Below are 22,838 nucleotides of genomic sequence, written 5' to 3'. Positions count from 1 at the left end.
TTACATTTTGTGGAGTGAAAAAGGTTACAGAGCGACATGCACTGTGTCACCATTTTACGTAAAGGTGACTGATGGCTGTGTGTGTTCGGGTGCGGGTGAGACGCATGGAAGCACGTTCATCACAGGGCTTACCAGTATCTGATGGTGGGATTTCAGGTTATTTTGTACCTTTCTGTTTCATCTCAATCTGTTATATTGAGCATATATAATTTTTAGAACAAAAAAAGCTATTTTTATTGAAACGGAAAGAGCAGACTCTCCCTTTGCTCTGTGTTCTCTCTTGATGACATCGTGCCCTTCCACTACCTGCACTGGGGAAAACCGGGCTGGTGACAGGACTCAGGTTACAGGTTGTTGTGAGGATGAAATAATATGAAAGCACAGCTTCGTTGCTCAATACTTGTGTCTTTTAAACATAAGCTGACTGAAAACATGGGGGTGGAGTGGAGAAAGGCCGAGTCGGTGACTCGCGTTGGAATCCTAAACCCACTTAGTATTATAGCTGAGCTCAGGGCTTCTGTGCTGGGCCGCTCTGTGGGCACCTTTCACGTGGATGTGTATGCGATCTGTGGACATTTAGGGCTGGTGCCGACTCTAATGGGCAACGTGGTGGCCCTGGGGCTTCAGGCCCATCCATGATGTGTCTTCATTTGTTAATGGGGGAAGATGAGCGTTGACCATGAGGGCTGCGTAAGGGTGGCCTAGATAGAGAAGCAGCACATGGTGGGCCTCAGATGGCAGTTCCCTCCTTGGAGGAGGAGTCCTCCAGGTGGACAGAAGGGTATTCTAGGCATGTGGAGACAGGAAGAGATAAGGCTGCACATTTGGCTGTAGAAAAGCAACTGGTTTGCCCCTTGTTACAGGCATGTGTTCGATTATCTATGTTAAAATCAGATTCTTTAAAAGGTCTGTAAGCTTAGTTTCTGGAGCTGCCTGCACGGAGTTCAACACAAGCGTACAGAGGGCACACACGACCCTAAGGCACAGATGGGGCACTGCTTCTCCCTGCCACGGAAGGGGGCCAGCCTCCCTCGGGGGACTCCCTAAGTGGATGTGGCTACCTGTGCACACTCATGGGAGACCGCAGTCCATGCTAATACTGGACAACTTTCCGGGAAGCCCCCAGAATGACAGTGATATTTGGAAATGCTTTTTGCTGTTGCAGAATCTCAGCTAGTTTCTTGTCCCTCAAAGCATGGATCTGACGATTTGTAACCTTAGACTTATGTGAATGAAACAGAAGGAATGATCAGAGGATGGGAGAGAAGGCAAAAGTTAGAGATTCTAGCAAAAAATAAGATTCTACTGCCAACAGATAAGAAACTCCCATGTTAAAATGGGCCAGACACTGCACTTGTTACATGTTGGTCATAATAGCCAGTGCCTGTAGTGTGTTTTACATTCCACAGGCCCTGGTCTAAGAAACTGACATACGTGAGCTCATTTAATTCTGACAACTACTGCATGGGGGAGAAACTGTTATCATTTCCACTTTACAGACAGGAAACTTGCTGAGAGGCAGAGTTTTCTTGCTCGAGGTCACACATCTGTCGAGAAGCCACTTCACTGGAGTTAACCGCATTTTACATAATGTCGTGGTTTAGGCAGTGTCTCTCAAATGGGACCCCACTGGACCTTGCGCTTACCCCGACAGATGGGCGATTCTCTCATGTTATAAATTGGAGGGGGGGGGAGTGTGTAGCCGAAAAAGGGGAGGGGACTTGCCCACAGCTTCAGAGTTAATAAGGGAGCCCAGGTTTTCAGAACCTAGATCTTGAGCTCTTTCATCAGCTTAAGGGTCTGTGGGTTCTTTAGGAACAAAATTTTGTTTTTAATTAGGTGATAATCTTAAAAAACAACAACCCATAAAAACCTTTGGAAATGAAAACTTGCATTTCGAAAGCTGTTTTCATAGAACAGGCTTTGGCTTTTAAGTTGTACTTTTCAGTATTCGTTTGTGTTAGCAGACATTTTTTCCTTTAAAAGGGCTCCACATTCATTCCTAAGTTGGGGAAACAGTGAGCTCTACCAGGCCCTTTTACTTGGCGATAATGTATTTTTAAAGTCTCATTTTTTATTTGAATAGATTTCGGTCTGTTTTTGATAATTTAAAAACAACAACAAAACCTCTCCAGGTGGTTTAACAAAAACTTGAGTCAAAAGCGGAGCTACGTGAGTGGGCCTGAGATGGTTGCTAAGGAGTCATTCAATACAGATCAGAAACACAAACTGCAGCTTTAAACGTTTCACGCGGAGGCCGACAGGATCCTGCCTAACTGATCTTTCTCACGAGGTGGTCATTTGAGCCAGTGCACGTAATCTCTAGGAGAGCCAGGCCAGCCGGGCTGTGGAGGCGCCAGGCACCCCAGATGCCGGGGACAGTGCTTGGCAGTCAGGGGAGAAGCTGAAGCTTCTAGCGGCAGAAAGGCTCGGTAAAAGAAATGTTCACATATCGAGGTCTGGGGAAGTCATTCTGGCTTATCCATGAGTTAACTTGAATCTGATGCTAAACAGAACAGCCTGTTTGTGGCCTATCAAACATACACTGTACATCTGCTTTAATTATTAAAGAAAAGGGTGCGCTGACTGGAAGAATGTCGACGTTAAACATGAAGATTAAATGCCTCTCTGGCTGGGAAGCCAATGCCGATACTCCTTCCATGACAAGACTTCCTTCCCAGGTGCCAAGAGCATACTGACTCACTGTGCATGTGCTGATCTTTTTTGTTTTTTGGTTTTTTTTCCCCCAAGACTGTGCTGAAAACCACGCTTCTCTGGGGCAGTTCCTCAGTTATCTGAGAGGCTGTGTTCTGGGCTATAATCGTCAGTTTGGCTCAAGATTGAGAAGTAGCTGACTTCCTTAAATGGCACTCACAGAAGGCCTCTGCAGTGCCACAGCGCGCCCACAGGAAGTCAGCGCCGTTTGCCTTGTAGCAGTTTAACAAAATGGCAAACAGGACCCAGGAAGAAACAAACAGTGCCCTGGGCAGGAAACCCAAACCCGTAAGCTCATGGCAAATGTCACTGCGTTTACAGGGAGAGGAAAAAACCTGACGTGATTCTTCCTTGTATGTTGAAGATTTTATTTTTCAAACCTTTAGAAGAATCAATTCCATTTAATAAACCTTTGTAAAATGCCACAGAAGCCAAGGGATGCAGGGTTAAGCTATGTTCTTACGAACGGACCCTCTCCAGGCTGAGTCTCCTTAGATTACCTGGAAGTTACATAGAGGCAGTTCTATAAAGATGAAATTTTGAAAAAGCCAGTCTCTTTCCTATTTTTAGATTTGGGCCTGTTTTCCATTTTTTTGCTTTCACAAAAAAGTTTAACCCTGATTTTTCTCCGTTTAAAACAAACCAAAATCGATTTAAAGAATTAAAATAAAGGGAACAGCACCTGTGGATGTGCCTCTTGACATCCACAGATGTCACCCAAACCCAGACACATGCACGGCAGACTCTGCCTGCTCAGGACAGACCAATGGGGGAGCCAAACGCCTCTCTGGGAGAAAGTGCCGCCCACAGTGTGTTGCAATTGTCAAGAGTGTGCAAAGTACAGACGATTAAAAATGTGAAAGGCTGGTTTCAAGCTTGAAACATAAGCCTACAATCTTGCTTCTTCTCTCCCCATCACACTGTTATTTCAAACCAGAATGATGTCCGTGAAAAGAAAAGCTCCTTTTCTTGACCTGTGCTGGAAGGCATATGTAGTTATAGGTCAGAGATCAACGTGACAGTTTTCACATGTCCCAACCTGGCGCTTTGTCTGTACAGGATATAAATAACCTGCTGATAGAAACTGGATATAAATAACCTGCTGATAGAAACTATGTGTCCTCCTCAAATGACATAGCCAGTTTTTAGTTCATGAACCATGCAGTTCAAATGAGATGATCAGTTTGCTTTTGTCACTGTGCCTGAGTCATGGTTAGGTCACTTGCAGGCCTCATGCAGAATTCAGAAATTGGATACAGGACTTAAGCCTCGAAACGGAAGTGACGCCTTGAGAACATGCAGGAGGGCGCGGTGCGGGGGCTCTGAGCGCCCAGGCTCCGGAGGCTTGGTCAGCAGACACCCGGCCCGGCCCTGAGTGCGGCTTCCAGTCTCTGTGGCTCCAGCGGGAGGGCGAGGGGGCTCCTTGTCAGGGGGTCAGGGAGGTCCATGTGCTTCGCTCAGCCTCTGTGCTGAGTGTTCAACACGTCCTGAATCTCAGGGAGGACAGGGGTCAAGGTGCGCTGGCGTGGTGGTTATTTTAGATTTTTTACCATGTACGGACCTTGCAATCTGTAGCCAATCCTTCTGTAATAATTCCTGGTGCCAACCCCTGTGAAGAAGCAGACAAACAAAAGTCAGAAGAGTCTCTTACTAAGCATTACTTTAGCAGCCCTCAAAAGCCAGCACACGTGCCCCTCGTAGCCATCCTCCTTTTCCCACTCTCATTCACAGACCAAAGTCCTTTCCAGATCGAATCGCATTTGATTAAGTTTGGAACTTTAAAAACATTCTGAATTCAAGTTGCATTAAAACACAGGAACTGTATTTCAGAGCCTGTGGGTTTACAATCCTGTGGGTACCACGCAGCACGGCTTCAGGTGTTATAGGTGAATGGGAAGTGGTGGATCTAACGTGTGAGATGTCCACACTCCAAGTGAAGCGAGACAGCGTTATGGTTTCCTGGAAGGTTGAACGAGAGGTCAGGTATGGGAAGTGGAGTCTCCACAGCCGCCGGCAGCCAGGGTGCCCTGACCAAGTGAAGTGTCAGTGCCACTCACTCATCCAGAGCAACGATTTTCACCAAACACCATCAGTGGCATTAAATTAGTGCTACTTAATTTGCATTTCATTCACTTTAATTTTTTTGGGGGGGTATTAATTGGTATACTTGTTTTGATATACGAGCAGTGTTAAGTACCAGGAGTTTATGTCAGTTTTATATTTGCATCCATTTGAGGAACACTAGCTGATTTAAGTCAATATTAAAGGTCCGTGAAGTTTTTTTCTTTAAAAGGAATCATTATCCTAAATGGTGCCGCTATAATGAAACAAGATCACATTTAAGAAGCTGAGCTCCTAGGAGGATAAAGCATGGCTTACGTGGTACTAGCTATACGTGTGGCTAAGAGAACGGGCTTTCGATCATTCAAAAGATACGGATTTAAGGTCTAGACCTGTCATTTTAAGGGCTGTAGCTTTGGCCATTACTTAATTACATTTTATCATCTATAATAACGTACCTATGTTTTAAGGATATTAAATATTGAATGAGATAGTCCTTGATATGTGCTTAGTCCGGAGTCTGGAAAAAGCCAATTCCTCCAGAACACTGGCTGCTGCTGCTATTATTTTAGAGCTTTTCATGGTCTGATATCTGATTATATTTCTAGCTTCACTGCTTGCTACTGTTCTCCCCTGAAACACTATGCTTCAGCCCCAGTGAAGATTTAACTTTTCTGAAAGCTCCCGGCGTGTCGGGCTCTGCCTAGCTTCCAGGCTTGGCTCATGCTGTGCCCTCTAGCAAACTGATCGAACCCAAGGAGGGGGTCGTGGGAACCTCTGATCTGGAGCTCGTCGGTCAGAAGCACAGTGACAACCTAGACTTGCAGTTGGCATCTGAGGTGGGGTCAGTCCCGCGGGACCGACCTGTAACCTGTGGAGTCTGATGCCACCTCCAGGGAGACAGTGTCAGAACGGAGGCAATGGTAGGCCACCTGGCTGGTGGTGCAGAGCTGAGTGATGTGTGGAAACCCCACACCTCCGGCGCAGTAGCGTTGTGGTTTCGTGTGTGTCACGTAAAGGAAGACGCCGGCGTTTCTCTTTACCGTACTCCTCCCCACGGCTCTCCCCACGGTGCACTGCGATTGCTGGTCGGCTTCCCCACGTGGTGGAAGCTCTATGTATCTTGTTCGTCACTTTGTATTCCTAGCGATCAGTATGTGCATGAAATCAGATCACTGCTAGCCCCCTCCAGTCTCACCTAATTCTGTAGCCCAAACATTTACTATTTAGGAATAGGGTTTCCTACCGTGTTTTGTTTCCCACCTCTTTCAAAAAAATTTCAAGTATTAAGAAAATGGAACTGAAACTGATGTGATGAAGGTAACAGAACCGTGTCATGTGGTAATAGGTCACTGGAGAATTTCCCTTTTAATCCAAGGATTACTGATATTCCGTCTTGCACAATTTCAACCTTGTCTTTGTGTTCTAATCATTACTTTTGTTCAACACTGTGGCTTGGGGTAGAGCAGGGGGAAGACAAAAACATGAACAAATAATGGGTCAGGCAGCAGCTCAGACCCACCGGATCCAGGAAGACATCTCACACCCCTCAGAGGGTACAACCACTTTATTGTTTGCACTCTCTCCTAAAGTTCTATATCTGTAAGCATGTCCTATGACCCAGCAAGTATACTCCCAGAGTGAAAAGAGAAATGAATGCTTACAGCCAACAAAAGACATGTTACTCATAACAGCCAAAACAGGAAATAACCCAAATATCTATCAATAGTAGAATGGATAAATTGTGTATTTTCACACAATGGAATATGATACTGCAACAAAAAAGAAAGAACTAGAGCTACCTGCAATGCCATGGATGAATCTCACAGACCTAATTTTGCATGAAAGAAACCAAATGTAAAAGATTTCATCAATGCAAAGTTCAGACACAGGCAAAACTAATTTTACGGTGATACAAGTCAGAATACTGGTTACATTTGGAAGATGATATGCACTGAAAGAGGGAACAAGGGAGTTTCTGGAGTGCTGAAAAATGGTATATCTTGATCTGGATTATCATTGCATGTACGTCTTAGCTCAATTTAAAAAAACTCAAGATGGGGCACATCCATTTAATAGATGTTCAATGTGTTTTGAGAGCTTAACTTGTCCAAAGAATTCAGCAAAATAAGGAAAAAGGATGAGAGGCAGGTGGTTAAGAAATCATTACTGGAGTGATCACTCTATTACATAGATGCCTCTGACGTCATTCAATGCAGTGCTTTCTATTTCTAGAATCCTGCATGCTAGAAACTATTTTTTTCATTTTCATCCTCTTTCTCTGCACTTTAAAAGTTCACATTCAAACTGAACTATGCTCTGTGACATGACAGCATTCGTCAGAGGCACAGGCACCCTGAGATTAAAACGTGCTTTTCCTCATCACCTACATGTACAGACTACAGCATAAATCTAAGAATTCTGAGCAGAGAAGTGACATGATTGACTTACATTTGAAAGAGATCACTCTGACTGCTATTTTGAGAACAGAATGAAAGCTCCAGGAGGGCAGGGATTTTTACCTGCAGAATTGCTAGCACCCAGAGCAATGCCTGCATATATTAAGTACTCATTGAAATATCTGTTTGATGAATGAATAAGTGACCAAGGGCAGAAACAGGGAGACCAGTTAAGAAGCTATTGCAATAATCCAGATAAGAGATGGTGGTGGCTCAAAGCAGAGTCAGGGTGGTGAAGAGTAGCTGGACCCTGGAAACATTTAAAGGCAGAGTCAAAAGAATCTGTTGATGGATGTAGGGTGGGACACACAGAGAGGGGCCCAAGATGACTCTAAGGTTTTTGGCCTGAGTACAGGAATGGTTTGGAGAAAGAATGAACTGCCAGTTAGCGAGACTGAAAGAAGGTGAGAAGAGGGTGGGGGAGGACATCAGGAGCTCGGCTTTGGCTGTGCTGCAGGTGAAATGGCTATTAGACATTCAAGTGGGGATGTTGAGGAATACGTGGTTTTGGAAGCCTTTCTTGCTCTTAGATGGTCTCTTTTCTTGGATGCTCTTTTGGAAAGAAATTTGTTTTCTTTATCTTAATTGAAGGATAATTGATTTATAATAATATTAGTTTCAGGTGTACAACACAGTGATTCAAAATTCTTATAGATTATACTTATATTTAAAGTTATGATAAAATACTGGCTATACTCCTTGCTCTGTACAACATATCCTTCTAGCTTATTTTACACATAGTAGTTTGTGCCTCTTAATCCCCTACCTTCCCTCTCCCCACTGGTGACCACTAGTTTGTTCTCCATAGCTGTGAGTCTGTTGGAAAGAAATTTCTGACTGGGGCAGTTGTGTTACGAGGGGAGTTGGCTGAGGAGGAAGCAGGTGGGTGGAGGCTGGTGGAGTGGGCAGCTGAAGACAACCTGGGTCCTTTTTGATACTGTTGAATCAACAACTAACCAAGTCTGAAGCTGCTCTACCAAGGAAGCTGTTAGGAAATAATGTTTTCCGTTTGGTTTAAGCCATTTTGTTTTGGTACTTTTTTGTATTGTACTAATATACATAAGATACTTATCATTTTAACCACTGTTAAGTGTATAGTTTACTGGTATTAAGTACCTTCACACTCTCGTGCAACCATCACCACCATCCGTCTCCAGAAGTAAAACAAACTCTGTACCTAGTAAACAATAGCTCCCTCTTCCCCGTCCCTGGCAACCCCCCGCTCTACTTCCTGTCTCTATGGATTTGGTTACTCTAGGTACCTCATGTAAGGGGAATCATTCCGTATTTGTCTTGTGGTGACTGGCTTATATCTTCAAGGTTCATCCATGCTGGGTTTAAACCATGAGAGTTGAGTTCTGTGTTACTTGTAACTGAAAATGTTGTAACTGACATGTGAGCTTGAGGACAGGAAGAGATTAAACACATGAGGTCAAGTCAGCACTTAAAACCATAAATCAGGGTGGTAATTCTGACCATGCTGCTGTCCTATTGGCAAGTCCCAAGACAGAGCTCAGATTCCTCAGCCTGATTTTCACAAAGCTTTTCACGTCCCGTCTGGTTTACCTCTAGTTCCTGCCACAACTGACCTCAGTCCTTATAGTCCGGCGTTACCAAACAAGGCTTAATTTCACTAATCCACTGGCTTGGCCGCTGCCCCTTCAGTGCTGCAGCCTATGCCCCAGGGCACTCCCATTCATCCTTGAACCCTCACTCGGACACCACTTTCGCCAGGAGACCGCGGCACACACCTCCCCTCTCCACAGAGTCTGGCATTCATAACCCCCCTCTCCACGCTGGCGGGATCCTTTAGAGTTCTACTGTTTCAGTAGTCATGCTGTGCTTTATTTTACTTGCATGTCTAACCTCCTTCCTAGAATGTAAGCCTTTTGAAGTCAATGACTTCTATCCTCAGGGCTTAGTACATATAATCAACAGGCAATAAATGCTTGCGGATTTACTGTACTGTATTCAGTTATCACTATGTTGTGTACATATAAAGAAATGTGCTCCTGGGGGATGTTTTTTTTTTTAAAAAAAGAAAGAAGAACTGGCCCTATGTTAGCTGCCAGGTAGTGGGAATGACTCAATGTAAAAGGGATGAAGGTGGGTAGGGCTTCTTAATCTAGTTACAGATTTCCTACTTGGTTAGCTTACAGATGTAGAGGCAGTTCTCTGATTTATACTATTACCTCTAACTAATAAAAAACTTCCCCTAAAATTTTCAGGAATATTTCTGGATTTTTAAAAAATTGAAGTACAGTTCATTTACAATGTTACCTTAGTTTCAAGTGTATAGCAAAGTGATTCAGTTATGTGTGTCTGTGTGTGTATATATATATACACACACAGACACACATATAAGACATTGAATATAGTTCCTTGTGCAATGTAGTAGGTCCTTGTTGGTTATCTATTTTACATATAATAGTTTATATCTGTTAATCCCAACCTCCTAATTTATCCCTCCCCCCACTTTCCCCTTTGGTAACCATAAGTCTGTTTTCTATGTCTGTGAGTCTATTTCTGTTTTGTAAGTAAGTTCACTTGTATAATTTCCTTAGATTCCACATATAAGTGATATCATATATTTGTCTTTCTCTTGCTTACTTAATATGATAACCTATAGGTCTACTATGTTGCTGCAAATGGCATTATTTCACTCTTTTTTATGGCCGTGTAGTATTCTATTTTCTGTGTGTGTGGGCATTATTTTGTTCCTTTTTATGGCTGAGTAATATTCCATCGTACATATATACCACATCTTCTTTATCCATTTATAGACATTTATAGACATATATCCATTGATAGACATTTAGGGTGCTTCCATGTCTTGGCTATTATATCAATCAATAATGCTGCAGTGAACACTGGGGTGCATGTATCTTTTCGAATTCGAGTTTTCTCTAGATATATGCCCAGGAGTGGGATTGCTGGGTCATATGGTAGCTCTATTTGTAGTTTTTTAAGGAAACTCCATACTGTTCTCCATAGTGGCTGCACCAATTTACATTCTCACCAACAGTGTAGAAGGGTTCCCTTTTCTCCACACCCTCTCCAGCATTGATTATTTGTAGACTTTTTAATTATGGCCATTCTGACTGGTGTGAGGTTGGCTTTTTATACTTCTAATTTTACAAAATAGATGCCATTTCCCATGGGCTTAAAACAGTCTATTACAGAGAATTTCAAATATACAAAAGGAGAGACAATGGTATATTGAACCTCCACAGACCCACTACCCAGTTTCAACGATTATCAATTCATCCATCAGACTTCTAATGCTTCTAGCTGTCTACCCATGTGAAGTCACAAGACAGATTTAACATTTCCTTTTGGTTCTGCTCAGCTCAGTCACTGGAGACATGTTTAATTCCCCTCTTTCAAATAAAGATGATGGTAATCTTTACCATCTTCTTTACCAGTTATTACCAGATTGAAGATGTGCAGCTGGTCAAAGAGCTTTGCTTCCCCAAACATGCCACAAGCTTCATCTGTCCACCATAAATAGCTGTAGAGGTGACAGAGAAGCTGTTCCTTACACCTAGCACAGGACTCAACACCCCTGGACAACCACAAAGTGCCATGTTCTGGAGTGCCCTGATTCCCTAAGTGTGCCGGTTAAAGGGACAGCTTTGCTGGGGTACAACTCAGCATTCCTCAGTCAGATTCCCATTGAGCATGCAGGCTCCTCAGGTTCTCTACTTTTGCCCTAATACAGGAGGTGGGCGCTGGGAACTGCTGCCACCTTGAGGAGAGGCACTCAGGCTTTGCTATGAGCCTTTCTGAAGGAAAGGCATCTTTCAAGCTCCTCTCCTTGTTTTCAGTAACATGCTGTAGCACTGAGATGAGAAGTCTACTTCTAGACCTTCAGGGAGGCCTTAAGTCTTTTAACCTCTAGCCAGTCTGGACTCCAACCTCTTACTTAAATGACTAAACAAAAATATTCCCCATTTGTATTTCTCTGTGCCTCTTGTTTCTTGAAAGAAAGATTCTTCCTCCGTTTCTACACTCTGCAGAACAGGCTGGCAAAAGTATTAGCATTCTTAGCCAGCTTAGAAGGGAACACACCATCACCAGCGTGGGTGGGCCACACTCGGCAGCCTTCTCCTCCTTGGTTAGCAGGGCTCCTACAGTCCTCGTCACAGTAACTTTCCTCTTGTTAGCCAGCCAAGAAAAAGCAATTACCTTTCACAGCTGACGTCAGCCAAGCTCCTGGACTGACGTGGGCAGCTGTGTCACAGGCTCCTGCCCTTGAGGACAGACACGCAGCGGGGCTGTACAAGTATCCGTGTTCTCTACCTGATCGCCTGCATGCGATTCTGCCAATCCCTGGGCTGGGGGTGAGCAGGAGTAATTTCTGTGCAGCAGTCCTCAGGGAGCCCTAGCGGCAGAGCCAACAGTTGTCAGCGGAGCAGTAAGGACGGGGAGCAGAGGGGCAGTCCACATGCTTGCTTTGTTTTATCCTCCAAGTTGCTGAACCCACAACCTGAATCTACCTATATCACGGGGGCCTTTTTCCTACTCTTGGAGGCAGGATAAATATTTTTATCTTCACTACTTTACCAGCTATGATGATGATGAAAGGAGAGAAAGTGAAAAAGAATACCTTGGGGCTCCCCTGGTGGCTCAGTGGTTAAGAATCCGCCTGCCAATGCAGGGGACACGGGTTTGTGCCCTGGTCCGGGAAGATCCCACATGCTGCGGAGCAACTAAGCCTGTGTACCACCACTACTGAGCCCATGCACCTAGAGCCCGTGCTCTGCAACAAGAGAAGCCACCACAATGAGAAGCCCGCAACTGCAACAAAGAGTAGCCCCTGCTCGCCTCAACTAGAGAAAGCCCGAGTGCAGCAATGAGGACCCAAAGCAGCCAAAAAACCAAAACAAAACAAAAAACTAAAAAACAAAAGTGTGTGTGTGTGTGTGTGTGGGGGGGGAATCACAAAACCTTAAAAAGATGAATCAAAGATGAAAATGGAAAAAACCTAGCTGTCTATTTAAATTCTACTGATTCTATATTAGAAAGTATGCAATCTATTTTAACATAACTTTAGAGGAAGCAGGCAAAAGGAATAAACTAGTCAATGTGGTACCTGATTTGGCTGCAAAACTCTGCTTCTCCACCTTACTGCAGCCCTTTCTTTCTAAGGGGATAAATCCAACACCAGAGTAAAGCTTAGAAGCTGAAAATAAACACATTTTCCCTTTAAAAGAGAAAATAAGTCAGGAGCAGGAAATGAGCCTCAACTCAACCCAGCTTGTGATTCTAACTAACTCCATCTCAAAACAAAAGACGCAACAACTTTATAGCTGAGCGACCGTGAAGTACAAAGCTAGAGGAAGACGACTCTTTTCCGAGCCCTTAAATACATGCCAGGCACACATGCTGGATGCTCAACACACACCAACAAGACTGAGATTACTATCCTGGGAGGCGCGAGAGCTTCAGAAAGGGTCATAACTCAAGGTCACATGGCTGGGAAGTAGAAGAACCATAATTCAGGGCCAGCTTGTCTCCACAGCACGCAGAGTGTTCCCAAGGAGCCATGGTGCCTGTGTTGTGGGTGATGCCAGACCCTGCTTCCCCAGCTCTGGCTTTAAATATCTAGTTGGCTCTGATAACAGTACATCCATTTTTTATTAAAGCACAGAAAGGACATTTGACTTGTCTCAATCACCTTACCTCCTCTATCTGTGTCTAATTTCTCAGTGTCCTTTGTTTGATAAATCACTAGATGAAACAAACATGGTGACCTTATTTCCATTTCACTAACAGAGCTCAGTAAGAAACAATACTTACATAAAAGATTCTGATAACATAGGTAGGCAACACAAAACTGTGTTAAAAGATATGGCTTACAAGTGTGAGAACTACTGGGAAGGGGGATACTTTTAAATAACAACTTGATAAATGTGGTCACCCTTTTTAAAATGAAGAGAAATACGATGTAGAGTTTGGGGGAAAAAAGCAACAAAGATGGAACAATGATGGAAACTAGACCCTAGAGGAGGAGACAAGTCAGGAGTATTTAAGCTTACAGAAAAGGTGACTTCAGTCTTTGACCAGGATCAACTTCCCAGCTGAAGACAATTTAAAAATTTAGACAAAATTAAAAATGCTTCCACTAGAAAAATATCAAAGATCTAACAGTTATTATCAGGCAGAAAATAAGGAGAAAACGTGAGCTTTGAGAAGGAAGTAGAGCCTTTTCTACCTCAGTGGTGATGCCAACCCAGGAAGGTCGACCAGAGACAAGTAGGATGGGAGGAGTCACGTGGCCACCAGAGGCAGAGAACCAGCTGCCAACACCTTGAATCTCACTCCCCTTCACGAAGGGAGGTGGGGGAGCAACGAACATCTAGGTCTTGAAGTATTCCTGAAAGCAAATTCTCTCATAAAATGCTCAGCGAATAATAAAAACAAGGCACACTTAGAGACGACAACATGATAAGAAATAAGAGACTTCAAATCTGGAGTCCCTGCCATTATTTGACATAGACTGTAGAAAAGCTATGTTTACTACATACATGGAAATGGATACCGAATTTAAGAATGTTTAGAAGCAACAGGAAACTATAAAACATGATATAACAGAGTTGAAAAAGATGCCAGAAATCAGAGAATTGAATGACAAAATAAGAACTTAGGCATCAATGGATGAGTTTAATGGTAGATTAGACTTAATCAGTAAAGTGTAAGTTAAGTCAGAAGGAACTATCAACAACGAAGCATGGAGAAACAGAATAACGGGTGGGGGAAAGAGGGTATGAGACACAATGGATACAATGAATAGGTCTAACATATGTTTAACTGGAGTCCCAGGATGAGGGGGAAGAGAATGGGATAAAATCAATATATGAGTCAGAGACTGAAAATTACATGGGGGGGAAAAAACCCACCACCAATTAAAGAAACCCAAGGAAACCTAAGCAAGCTGAAGCAGAGGAAATGCACATCTAGCAACAATCATGGGAAAACTAGAGAAGACAAAGACGATCTAAAAGTAAAGATACTAAAGAAACCATAAAAGCAGCCAGAGCGCATCCTCAAAGACAGACATCTGACCTCCTAACTGCATCATTAAAAATCAGAAGACCCTGGAAAGACAGCTTCAAGGTGCTGAAAAAAAATAAATGCAAACCCAGAATTCTATACTCAGTGAAAACTTACTTTAATAAGCAAAATAAGATATTTCATACAATCAAAATTAGAATAATTTGCTACCAGCAGATTATTACTAAAATAAATTCTTTAGGTACAAAGAAAATACTTGCAAATTACCCAAATAAATACTCATCAGTAGTAAAACAGATAAACTGTGCTATATCCACATCATGGAATCCTATATATCAATGAAAATGAATAAACTATCTTAGAGATTCAGCAACGATTGAAGAGCAAAGAAAGCGATAAATATACCAGTAAATCTAAATGAATATGGACTGTATATAACAATAATTATAGTAGTAATAATAATAATGTCTTTTGGATTTTTGAAAAAATATATCTCACACACAGACACTTCAGAAAAGAGGACATCTAAATGGCCAACAAGCATATGAAAAGGCAGTCAACTTCATTAGTCATCAGGGAATGTAAATTAAAACTACAAAGAAACACCACTACATACACATCATACTGAACAACTGAAACTCTTATACATTCCTGGTGGGAGTGAAAATTGGTAGCCCTTTGGAAAACCACTCTGCAGACTCTTATAGTTGAACATATGTATTCCCTGAAATCCAGCAATGCCACCCCTAGGTATATATTCCACACAAATGTGTGTTTATGAGCCTTAAGATACATATATAAGAATATTCATAAGCCCAAACTGGAAACTACCTAAATATCCAGCAAGAGTAAGACAGATAAACTGTGAGATATTTGCGTAATGGAATCTAGCCTATCAATGAAAATGAATGGACATAGCCACACACAATGTGACCTAATCTCACAAACAATGTTGCACCAAAGTAGCCAGAACAACAAAAATATACCAAAATGATCCCACTTATCTAAAATTAAAAACAACAAAACTAAACTATTTATAAATGATTCATAATTAGGTAGTGAAATATAAAGAAACACACAGAAGAAAGTAGGAAAAAAGAGGCTACTGGTGAAGGAGGAAGGCAAGGAGAGGGGAGGGGATTACAATGGGGTGGGGTCAACAGGGATGTTGGTTATGTTCTTGACCTAAGTGGCAGCTGGTTAAACAATTCATTTTTTTAACATCTAATCAACTTTGCTGTCTATTTGCTACAGTTCACTGTCAACTTTTAAAAATGAAAAAAAATAAAAATGAAAACGAGAAGGTAAGATTAAGTTATTTCAACTACATGAATGTTTCTTTAAATGGGGAAATAAATCAGTTCTTCGTGCATATGGAAAATCAAATGAGAAAACTTGGGTTTAGTGATTCCAACTGGACAAAGAAAACATGAAATTTCTAATGTGACTTAATAGAGGAAGAAATCGTTTAATCAAGTATTTACTGAGGATATACTAGGAGCCTGGAAATTAATGAGTTTTACCTCCTGGAATCTTCAAGAAAAGAAAAACTCTAGCCTAATACACATTTTCATGTCTGAAGAAGGAAAATGAATTCGAAATCTGGAGGTTCATTCCTGTTCTTTGACACGACCTTTGTTAGGACACAGGGCTGTGCTTCATGGCTAGTTATGTGTTGGACTGAATTAAAATTGAGCCCACATCACATTCCTAAAGCCAAACTTGAAAAAAGAGAGAAAATATGCGAAATCTATCCTTTGAAACTTAAATCTCTGATTTTTCTGATTAGATGCAAAAGACTGAGATAAGTCATGATCACTTAGTAAAAAAAAAATCAGTGAAATAAAAATAACTTCAAAAAACTGTTTTAATTACTTTTGGGTTCAATTAATCAACTATTTGTTGAGTGCCTGATATATGACTAGCAGCATTAATACAAGGCAAATGTATTCATTAGTTTCATTCATTTGCTGCTGAAATGAGATTTTATTACATCTCATTGATCTCTTAGTAGGATGGCAATATTTCACTCTTCAACAATACGCACTGGTATCAGAGTTGGGGAAAGGTTTTTCTTCTGTTTGAAAATAAGCCAGATTAACTCAATGACCCTAAATCTTTGAAAGATAATTTTTTTTCCTGTTCTGTTAAAAAGAAACTCTTAGAAGGTTACCCACATATGATCTTAGCTCTTCAAAGTAGTTGGTTATTGCAAGTCATTAACACAGCACGTTAGTACATTTATTCTCCATCACAGAGACTATCTCAGGAGAAGAGATTCAACCAGTTATCCAGCAGCCTAAAGGTTCCCCTGTTCCTTCTGAAATGGGTACACCAAGATAACAAAGTAAAAATGAACAAAGAATAAAAGCAGTAACTTATAAAGCACGTATAGACTCTAAATAGAAGCTACTGTGGTAACTTACAGTAGGGTGATACTTACAGTAGGGAGATGCTGGAGGGTTATCCTATAGCTCTTAGGTTTATTCTTCACAGGGAGTCTGACATAGGAGGGCCCACAGTCATCTAATTCAAAAATGAGTGGCTCTGTTCCCACCAGTGAAGAATGTATGCTATGTCACAGATCGTTTTCACTACTTCATGTCTCAAATCATTAGTGTGTTTCTGTAGAAGTTAAAGACTGTCATCGGTAACCTGGTAGGAAGAGGGATCCCTTCTATTCATAGTCTTTAAAAAAAAAAAAAAAAGACTTTAAGAAGGAAAATGGTAGCGTAGAAAACGCTAGAGATCAGTCCCTCTACTGAAACAACCAGTAAGCTGGAAACAACCATCAAAGCCAACTACATGGGGACACCAGAACCTGATAAGGCACTTACAGCAACCAGGGGAGTGCCTGATGGAGGGAGAGGCTGCTGCCCTTTGGTAAGAGGGCAGCAGATGTGAACCACCTACCATCCCCCTCTCCTAGAGTGGCCAGCTGGAGCCAGGGTGGGCAGTAAGGGTATCTATTGTATTCCCTTACCACCTTTTTAAAAAAGATTCAGACATTTAAGGAAATCCCTGTCAGGTCACAGGCTGATTGCAAAGAAAATGAAACAAGAAATTTTAGTGAGCACATGCAACAAAGAATACTGACTTTGCCAAAATAGCTTGAAGAAATACAAGTGGATGACTACAGCCCTTAAGAGCAATCCCCGAGGAGGGAGAGAATCTGACTTTTATAATTCTTGAGTATGTGCAGTTCTAAACAAAAAATTGCAAAGCATACCAAAAACAGGAAACTAAGACTCATTCACAAGAAAGAGAGAAGTGGACAGAAACTACGCCTGAGGAATCTTAAACATTGATTACTAGGCAAAGTCAACTGTCTCAGTTATGCTCAAGGAGCTAAAGGAAATCATGTCAAAGAACTAAAGGAGCACAAACAACAAAAGCAGAAGTCAACAAGTGGGACTGCATCAAACTAAAAAGCCTCTGCACTGCAAAAAAAAAACCAAAATGAAAAGGCTACCTACAGAATGGGAGAAAATATTTATATTTGCAAACCATATACTGGATAAGGAGTTAATATCCAAAATATATAAAAACTCATATAACTCAATAAAAAAAATCTGATTAAAAAAACTGGCAGAGGAACTAAATAGACATTTTTCCTATTGGCCATAGAAGACATTCAAATGGCCAACAGAGACATGAAAAGGTGTTCAACATCACTAATCATCATGGGAATGTAAGTCAAAACCACAATGTGATAGCACCTGACATCTGTTAGAATGACCATCACCAAGAAGTCACAAGAGATAACAGTGCTGGTGAGGACATGAAGAAAAGGGAAGCCTGGTACACTACTGCTGGAATGTAAGTTGGTAATGTTTTTTTCCACTACAGAAAACAGTACAGAGGTTCTTCAAAAATTTAGAACTACCATATGATCCAGCAAATTCCACTTCTGGGTATATATCCAAAGGAAATAAAAACAGGATATTGAAGAGAAATCTGCACCTCCATGTTTATTGTAGCATTATACACAATAGCCAAGATATGGAAACGACCTAAGTATGTCAATGAATAAATGTATAAAAAAACTGTTCACATGCACGCGTGCGCGCGCGCGCGCGCACACACACACACACACAGAGAAATATAATTCAGCCCTAAGAAAGGTGGAAATTCATTTTCATACCATTTGCAACAACATAGATGAACCTTGAGGACATTACGCCAAGTGATATAAGTCAGATAGAGAGAGACAAATACCGTATACCACTTGTGGAATCTGAAAAAGCCAAACTTGTGAAAAGAGAGCATAGGATGGTGGCTACCGGTGGCTGCGGGGTAGGGAAATAGAAGAGATGCCATTTAAGGTACAAACTTGACACCTGTAGATAAATAAATCCTGGTGATCTAATACACAATATAATGATTACAGACAACAGTACTGCGTTATAAATACCAAATCTGCTAAGAGACTGGATCTTTATTCTCACCACAAAAAAGAAATGATAATCATGTGATGTCTTAGAGGTGTAACACTAAAATGGCAATGATACTGCATTATATAAAAGTAACAAATCAACATGTTCTACATCTTAAACTTACACAGTTATATGTCAAATCTATTTCAATTAAAAAAAATAAAAAGGACTAAAGGAAATGAGAACACTGTATGAACAAAGGGGGGAACCCAATAAAGATAAATTATAAAAAGGAATCAAACAGAAATAGTGGAGCTGAAAAGTACAATAGCTAAAATAAGGGACCTGTGTTACACCACCACCATCAAGCATACTAACACCACATCATAGGAGTCTCAGAGGGAGATGAGAGAGAGAAAGGGTAGAAAAAATAAATAATGGCCAAAAACTTCCCAAATTTGATGAAAGACATGAATCTACACTCCTAGGAAGTTCAACAAGTTCCAAGCAGGATAAACTTAAAGAGATCCACACCGAGGAACATTACAGTCAAAAAAAAAATAAATAAAAATAAAAAAAAAAATTTTTTTTTTGGCTGTGCCGAGTGGCATGTGAGATCTTAGTTCCCTGACCAGGGATCGCACCCGGCCCTCTGCAGTGAAAGCACAGAGTCTTAACCACTGGCCCACCAGGGAAGTCCCCAGTCAAATTGTTGAAAGCCAAAGACAGAATCTTGAAAGTAGCAAGACAGAAGTGACTCATCACATACAAGGGATCCTCAATAAGATTAAGAGCTGATATCAGAAACCATGGAGGTCAGAAAGGAAGTGGGGTGACACATTTAAAGTGCTGAAAAAAAAAAACTGTCAACCAAAAATTCTTTATCTGGCAAAAGTATTTTTCAAGGATAAAGGATAAATTGAGACATTTCCAGATAAACCAGAGCTAAGGAAATCTATTATCACTAAACCTACCCTATAAGAATCCTTCAGGATGAAATAAAAGGATATTAGGTAGTAACTCAAAGCCATGTGAAGAAATAAGTAAACACTGGTAAAGATAACTACATAGGTAAATATAAAAGCTGATATTGTTCTTTTGGTTTGTAACTCCTCTTTTTTCCCTATATAATTTAAAAGGCAAATTCATAAAATAATTATAAATTTATGTCAAAGGTCAGACAGGTATAAAGATGTAATCTGTGACAGTAACAATGTAAACAAGAGATAGAGATGTATAGGAGCAGAATATTTGCATATTACTCAAACTAAAATGATTATTACCCAAACTAGGTTGTTATAAATTTAAGATGTTAATTGCAATCCCTAAGGTAATCACTAAGAAAATAACTCATTACCAAAAGAGAGCTGGGGTGGATTTAGTATCAAATGAAACACATTTTAAGTAAACAGAAGTTTATAAGAGACCAAGAGGGACGTTGCAAATTGATAGAAGGTTCAATTCATCAAGGTTTAACAATTATAAATGTATACACATCGAATGACAGAGCCTCAAAATGTATGAAGCAAAAATGGACAGAACTGAAGGGAGAAACAGATAGTTCTACAAGAGCTGGAGACTACCATACACATTTTCAATAATGGAGGACTTGAACAACACTTTAAACCAATTAGATCTAACAGAACACGTCACCCAACAACAGCAGAATACACGTTTTCCACAGTGGACACGTAGCATTCTCCAGGTTAGATCATATATCAGGCCATAAAACAAGTCTTAATAAATTTTAAAAGACTGAAATCATACAAAGTATGAAAAAAAAAGTACAAAGAAAAAAAGACTCAAATCACTAAAATCAGAAATGAAAGAGGAAACATTACTACTGACTTTACAGTAATAAAAAGAATTATAAGAGAATATGAATAACAATATGAATATGTATGTACACCAACACATCAGATAACCTAGTTGAAATGGACAAATTCCTAGAAACATAAACTACGAAAACTGACTCAAGAAGAAACAGGAAGTCTATATAGTCCTGTAACAAGTAAAAAGATTGATTCAATAATCAAAAACCTCCCATCAAAGTAAAACTCAGGACCAGATGGATTTACTGGTGATTTCTACCAAATGTTTAGAGAATTAACACCAGAATCCTTCTCAAACACATCCAAAAAACTGAAGAGGGACACTTCCTAACTCATCCTATGAGGCTAGCAATACCTTGACACCAAAGCCAGACAAAGACACTACAAAGAAAATTACAGACCACTATCTTTATGAATATATATAGGAGAAAATATTTAAGAGTCTTGTAGCCAGAGGATATTAAAAATTCCTACAACTTAACAACAAAAAGACAAACAACCCAATTAAAAAATGAGCAAAGGACTTGAACAGACATTTTTTAAAAGGCACAAATGACAAATAAGCACACAAAAAGATGTTCAACATCATTTTAGTCATCAAGGAAATGTAAGCTGAAACCCCAATAAAACATCACTTCATATCATTAGGATGGCTATAAAATAAAAAAATTAAAAAAAAAAGGAAAATAACAAGTGCAGGCAAGGATGTGGAGAAATTGCACCCCTTGTGCACTGTGGATGGGAAAGTAAAATGATGCAGCAGCTGTAGAAAACAATTTGGTGACTCCTCAAAAAGTTAAATGGTATGACCACTGATCCAGCAACTCCACTTCTGGGTACAGACACAAAGGAACTGAAAGCAGAGACTCAAATAGATATTTGTATACCAACGTGATAGCAACATTACTCACAATAGTCAAAAGATGGAAACAACGAGAGAGAGAGAGAGAGAGAGAGAGAGAGAGAGAGAGAGAGAGAGAGAGAGAGTGTGTGTGTGTGTGTGTCTGTGTGTGTGTGTGTGTAAAGCATGGATGAGCCTTCAAGACATTATGCTAAGTGAAATAAGCCAGACACAAAAGGACACATATTGTATGATTCCATTTCACAGAGTCAGAAAGTAGATTAGAAGTTACCAGGGCACTTAGGTTGTTTCCATCTCCGGGCTATTGTAAATAAAGCTGCAATGAACATTTTGGTACATGACTCTTCTTGAATTTTTGTTTTCTCAGGGTATATGCCCAGTAGTGGGATTGCTGGGTCATATGGTAGTTCTATTTGTAGTTTTTTAAGGAACCTCCATACTGTTCTCCATAGTGGCTGAACCAATTCACATTCCCACCAGCAGTGCAGGAGTGTTCCCTTTTCTCCACACCCTCTCCAGCATTTATTGTTTCTAGATTTTTTGATGATGGCCATTCTGACTGGTGTGAGGTGATATCTCATTGTAGTTTTGATTTGCATTTCTCTAATGATTAATGATGTTGAGCATTCTTTCATGTGTTTGTTGGCAGTCTATATCTTCTTTGGAAGATATTTAGGCCTATTTAGGTCTTCTGCCCATTTTTGGATTGGGTTGTTTGTTTTTTTGTTATTGAGCTGCATGAGCTGCTTGTAAATTTTGGAGATTAATCCTTTGTCAGTTGCTTCATTTGCAAATATTTTCTCCCATCATCGGATGAATGGATAAAGAAGATGTGGCACATATACACAATGGAATATTACTCAGCCATAAAAAGAAATGAAATTGAGCTATTTGTAATGAGGTGGATAGACCTAGAGTCTGTCATACAGAGTGAAGTAAGTCAGAAAGAAAAAGACAAATACTGTATGCTAACACATATATATGGAATTTAAGAAAAAAAAATGTCATGAAGAACCTAGGGGTAAGACAGGAATAAAGACACAGACTTACTGGAGAACGGACTTGAGGATATGGGGAGGGGGAAGTGTGAGCTGTGACAGGGCGAGAGAGAGTCATGGACATATATACACTAACAAACGTAAGGTAGATAGTGGGAAGCAGCCGCATGGCACAGGGATATAGGCTCGGTGCTTTGTGACCGCCTGGAGGGGTGGGATAGGGAGGGTGGGAGGGAGGGAGACGCAAGAGGGAAGAGATATGGGAACATATGTATATGTATAACTGATTCACTTTGTTATAAAGCAGAAACTAACACACCACTGTAAAGCAATTATACCCCAATAAAGATGTTAAAAAAAAAAAAAAGAAGTTACCAGGGGCTTGGGAGATGGTGAAATTGGGAATTACTGCTTAGTGAGTACAGAGTTTCTGTTTGGGGTGATGAAAATGTTTTGGAAATAGTGGTGATGGTTGCACAACATTGTGAAGGTAACTAATGTCACTGAACTGTATACTT

The 22,838-nt window shown here is 40.7% G+C and overlaps 1 protein-coding gene across 1 annotated transcript in view; it reads right to left on the bottom strand.

The window, feature by feature from the left end:
• Window positions 1–3,059: 3,059 nt before the first annotated feature.
• The window catches only part of ELP3 (elongator acetyltransferase complex subunit 3), a 111,485-nt gene continuing 91,706 nt past the window's right edge, over window positions 3,060–22,838 (bottom strand). Inside the window, exon 15 of the mRNA XM_060155761.1 lies at window positions 3,060–4,324. Within this exon, the coding sequence (XP_060011744.1) occupies window positions 4,248–4,324 (77 nt within the window). The 3' untranslated portion in view covers window positions 3,060–4,247. The remainder of the gene's footprint in view (window positions 4,325–22,838) is intronic.

The sequence above is a fragment of the Lagenorhynchus albirostris genome, chromosome 7, assembly GCF_949774975.1.
Source record: "Lagenorhynchus albirostris chromosome 7, mLagAlb1.1, whole genome shotgun sequence".
NCBI classification, from domain to species: Eukaryota; Metazoa; Chordata; class Mammalia; order Artiodactyla; family Delphinidae; genus Lagenorhynchus; species Lagenorhynchus albirostris.
The sequence above is the reverse complement of the archived record's forward strand: the minus strand, read 5'-3'. Positions and strand labels throughout refer to the sequence as shown.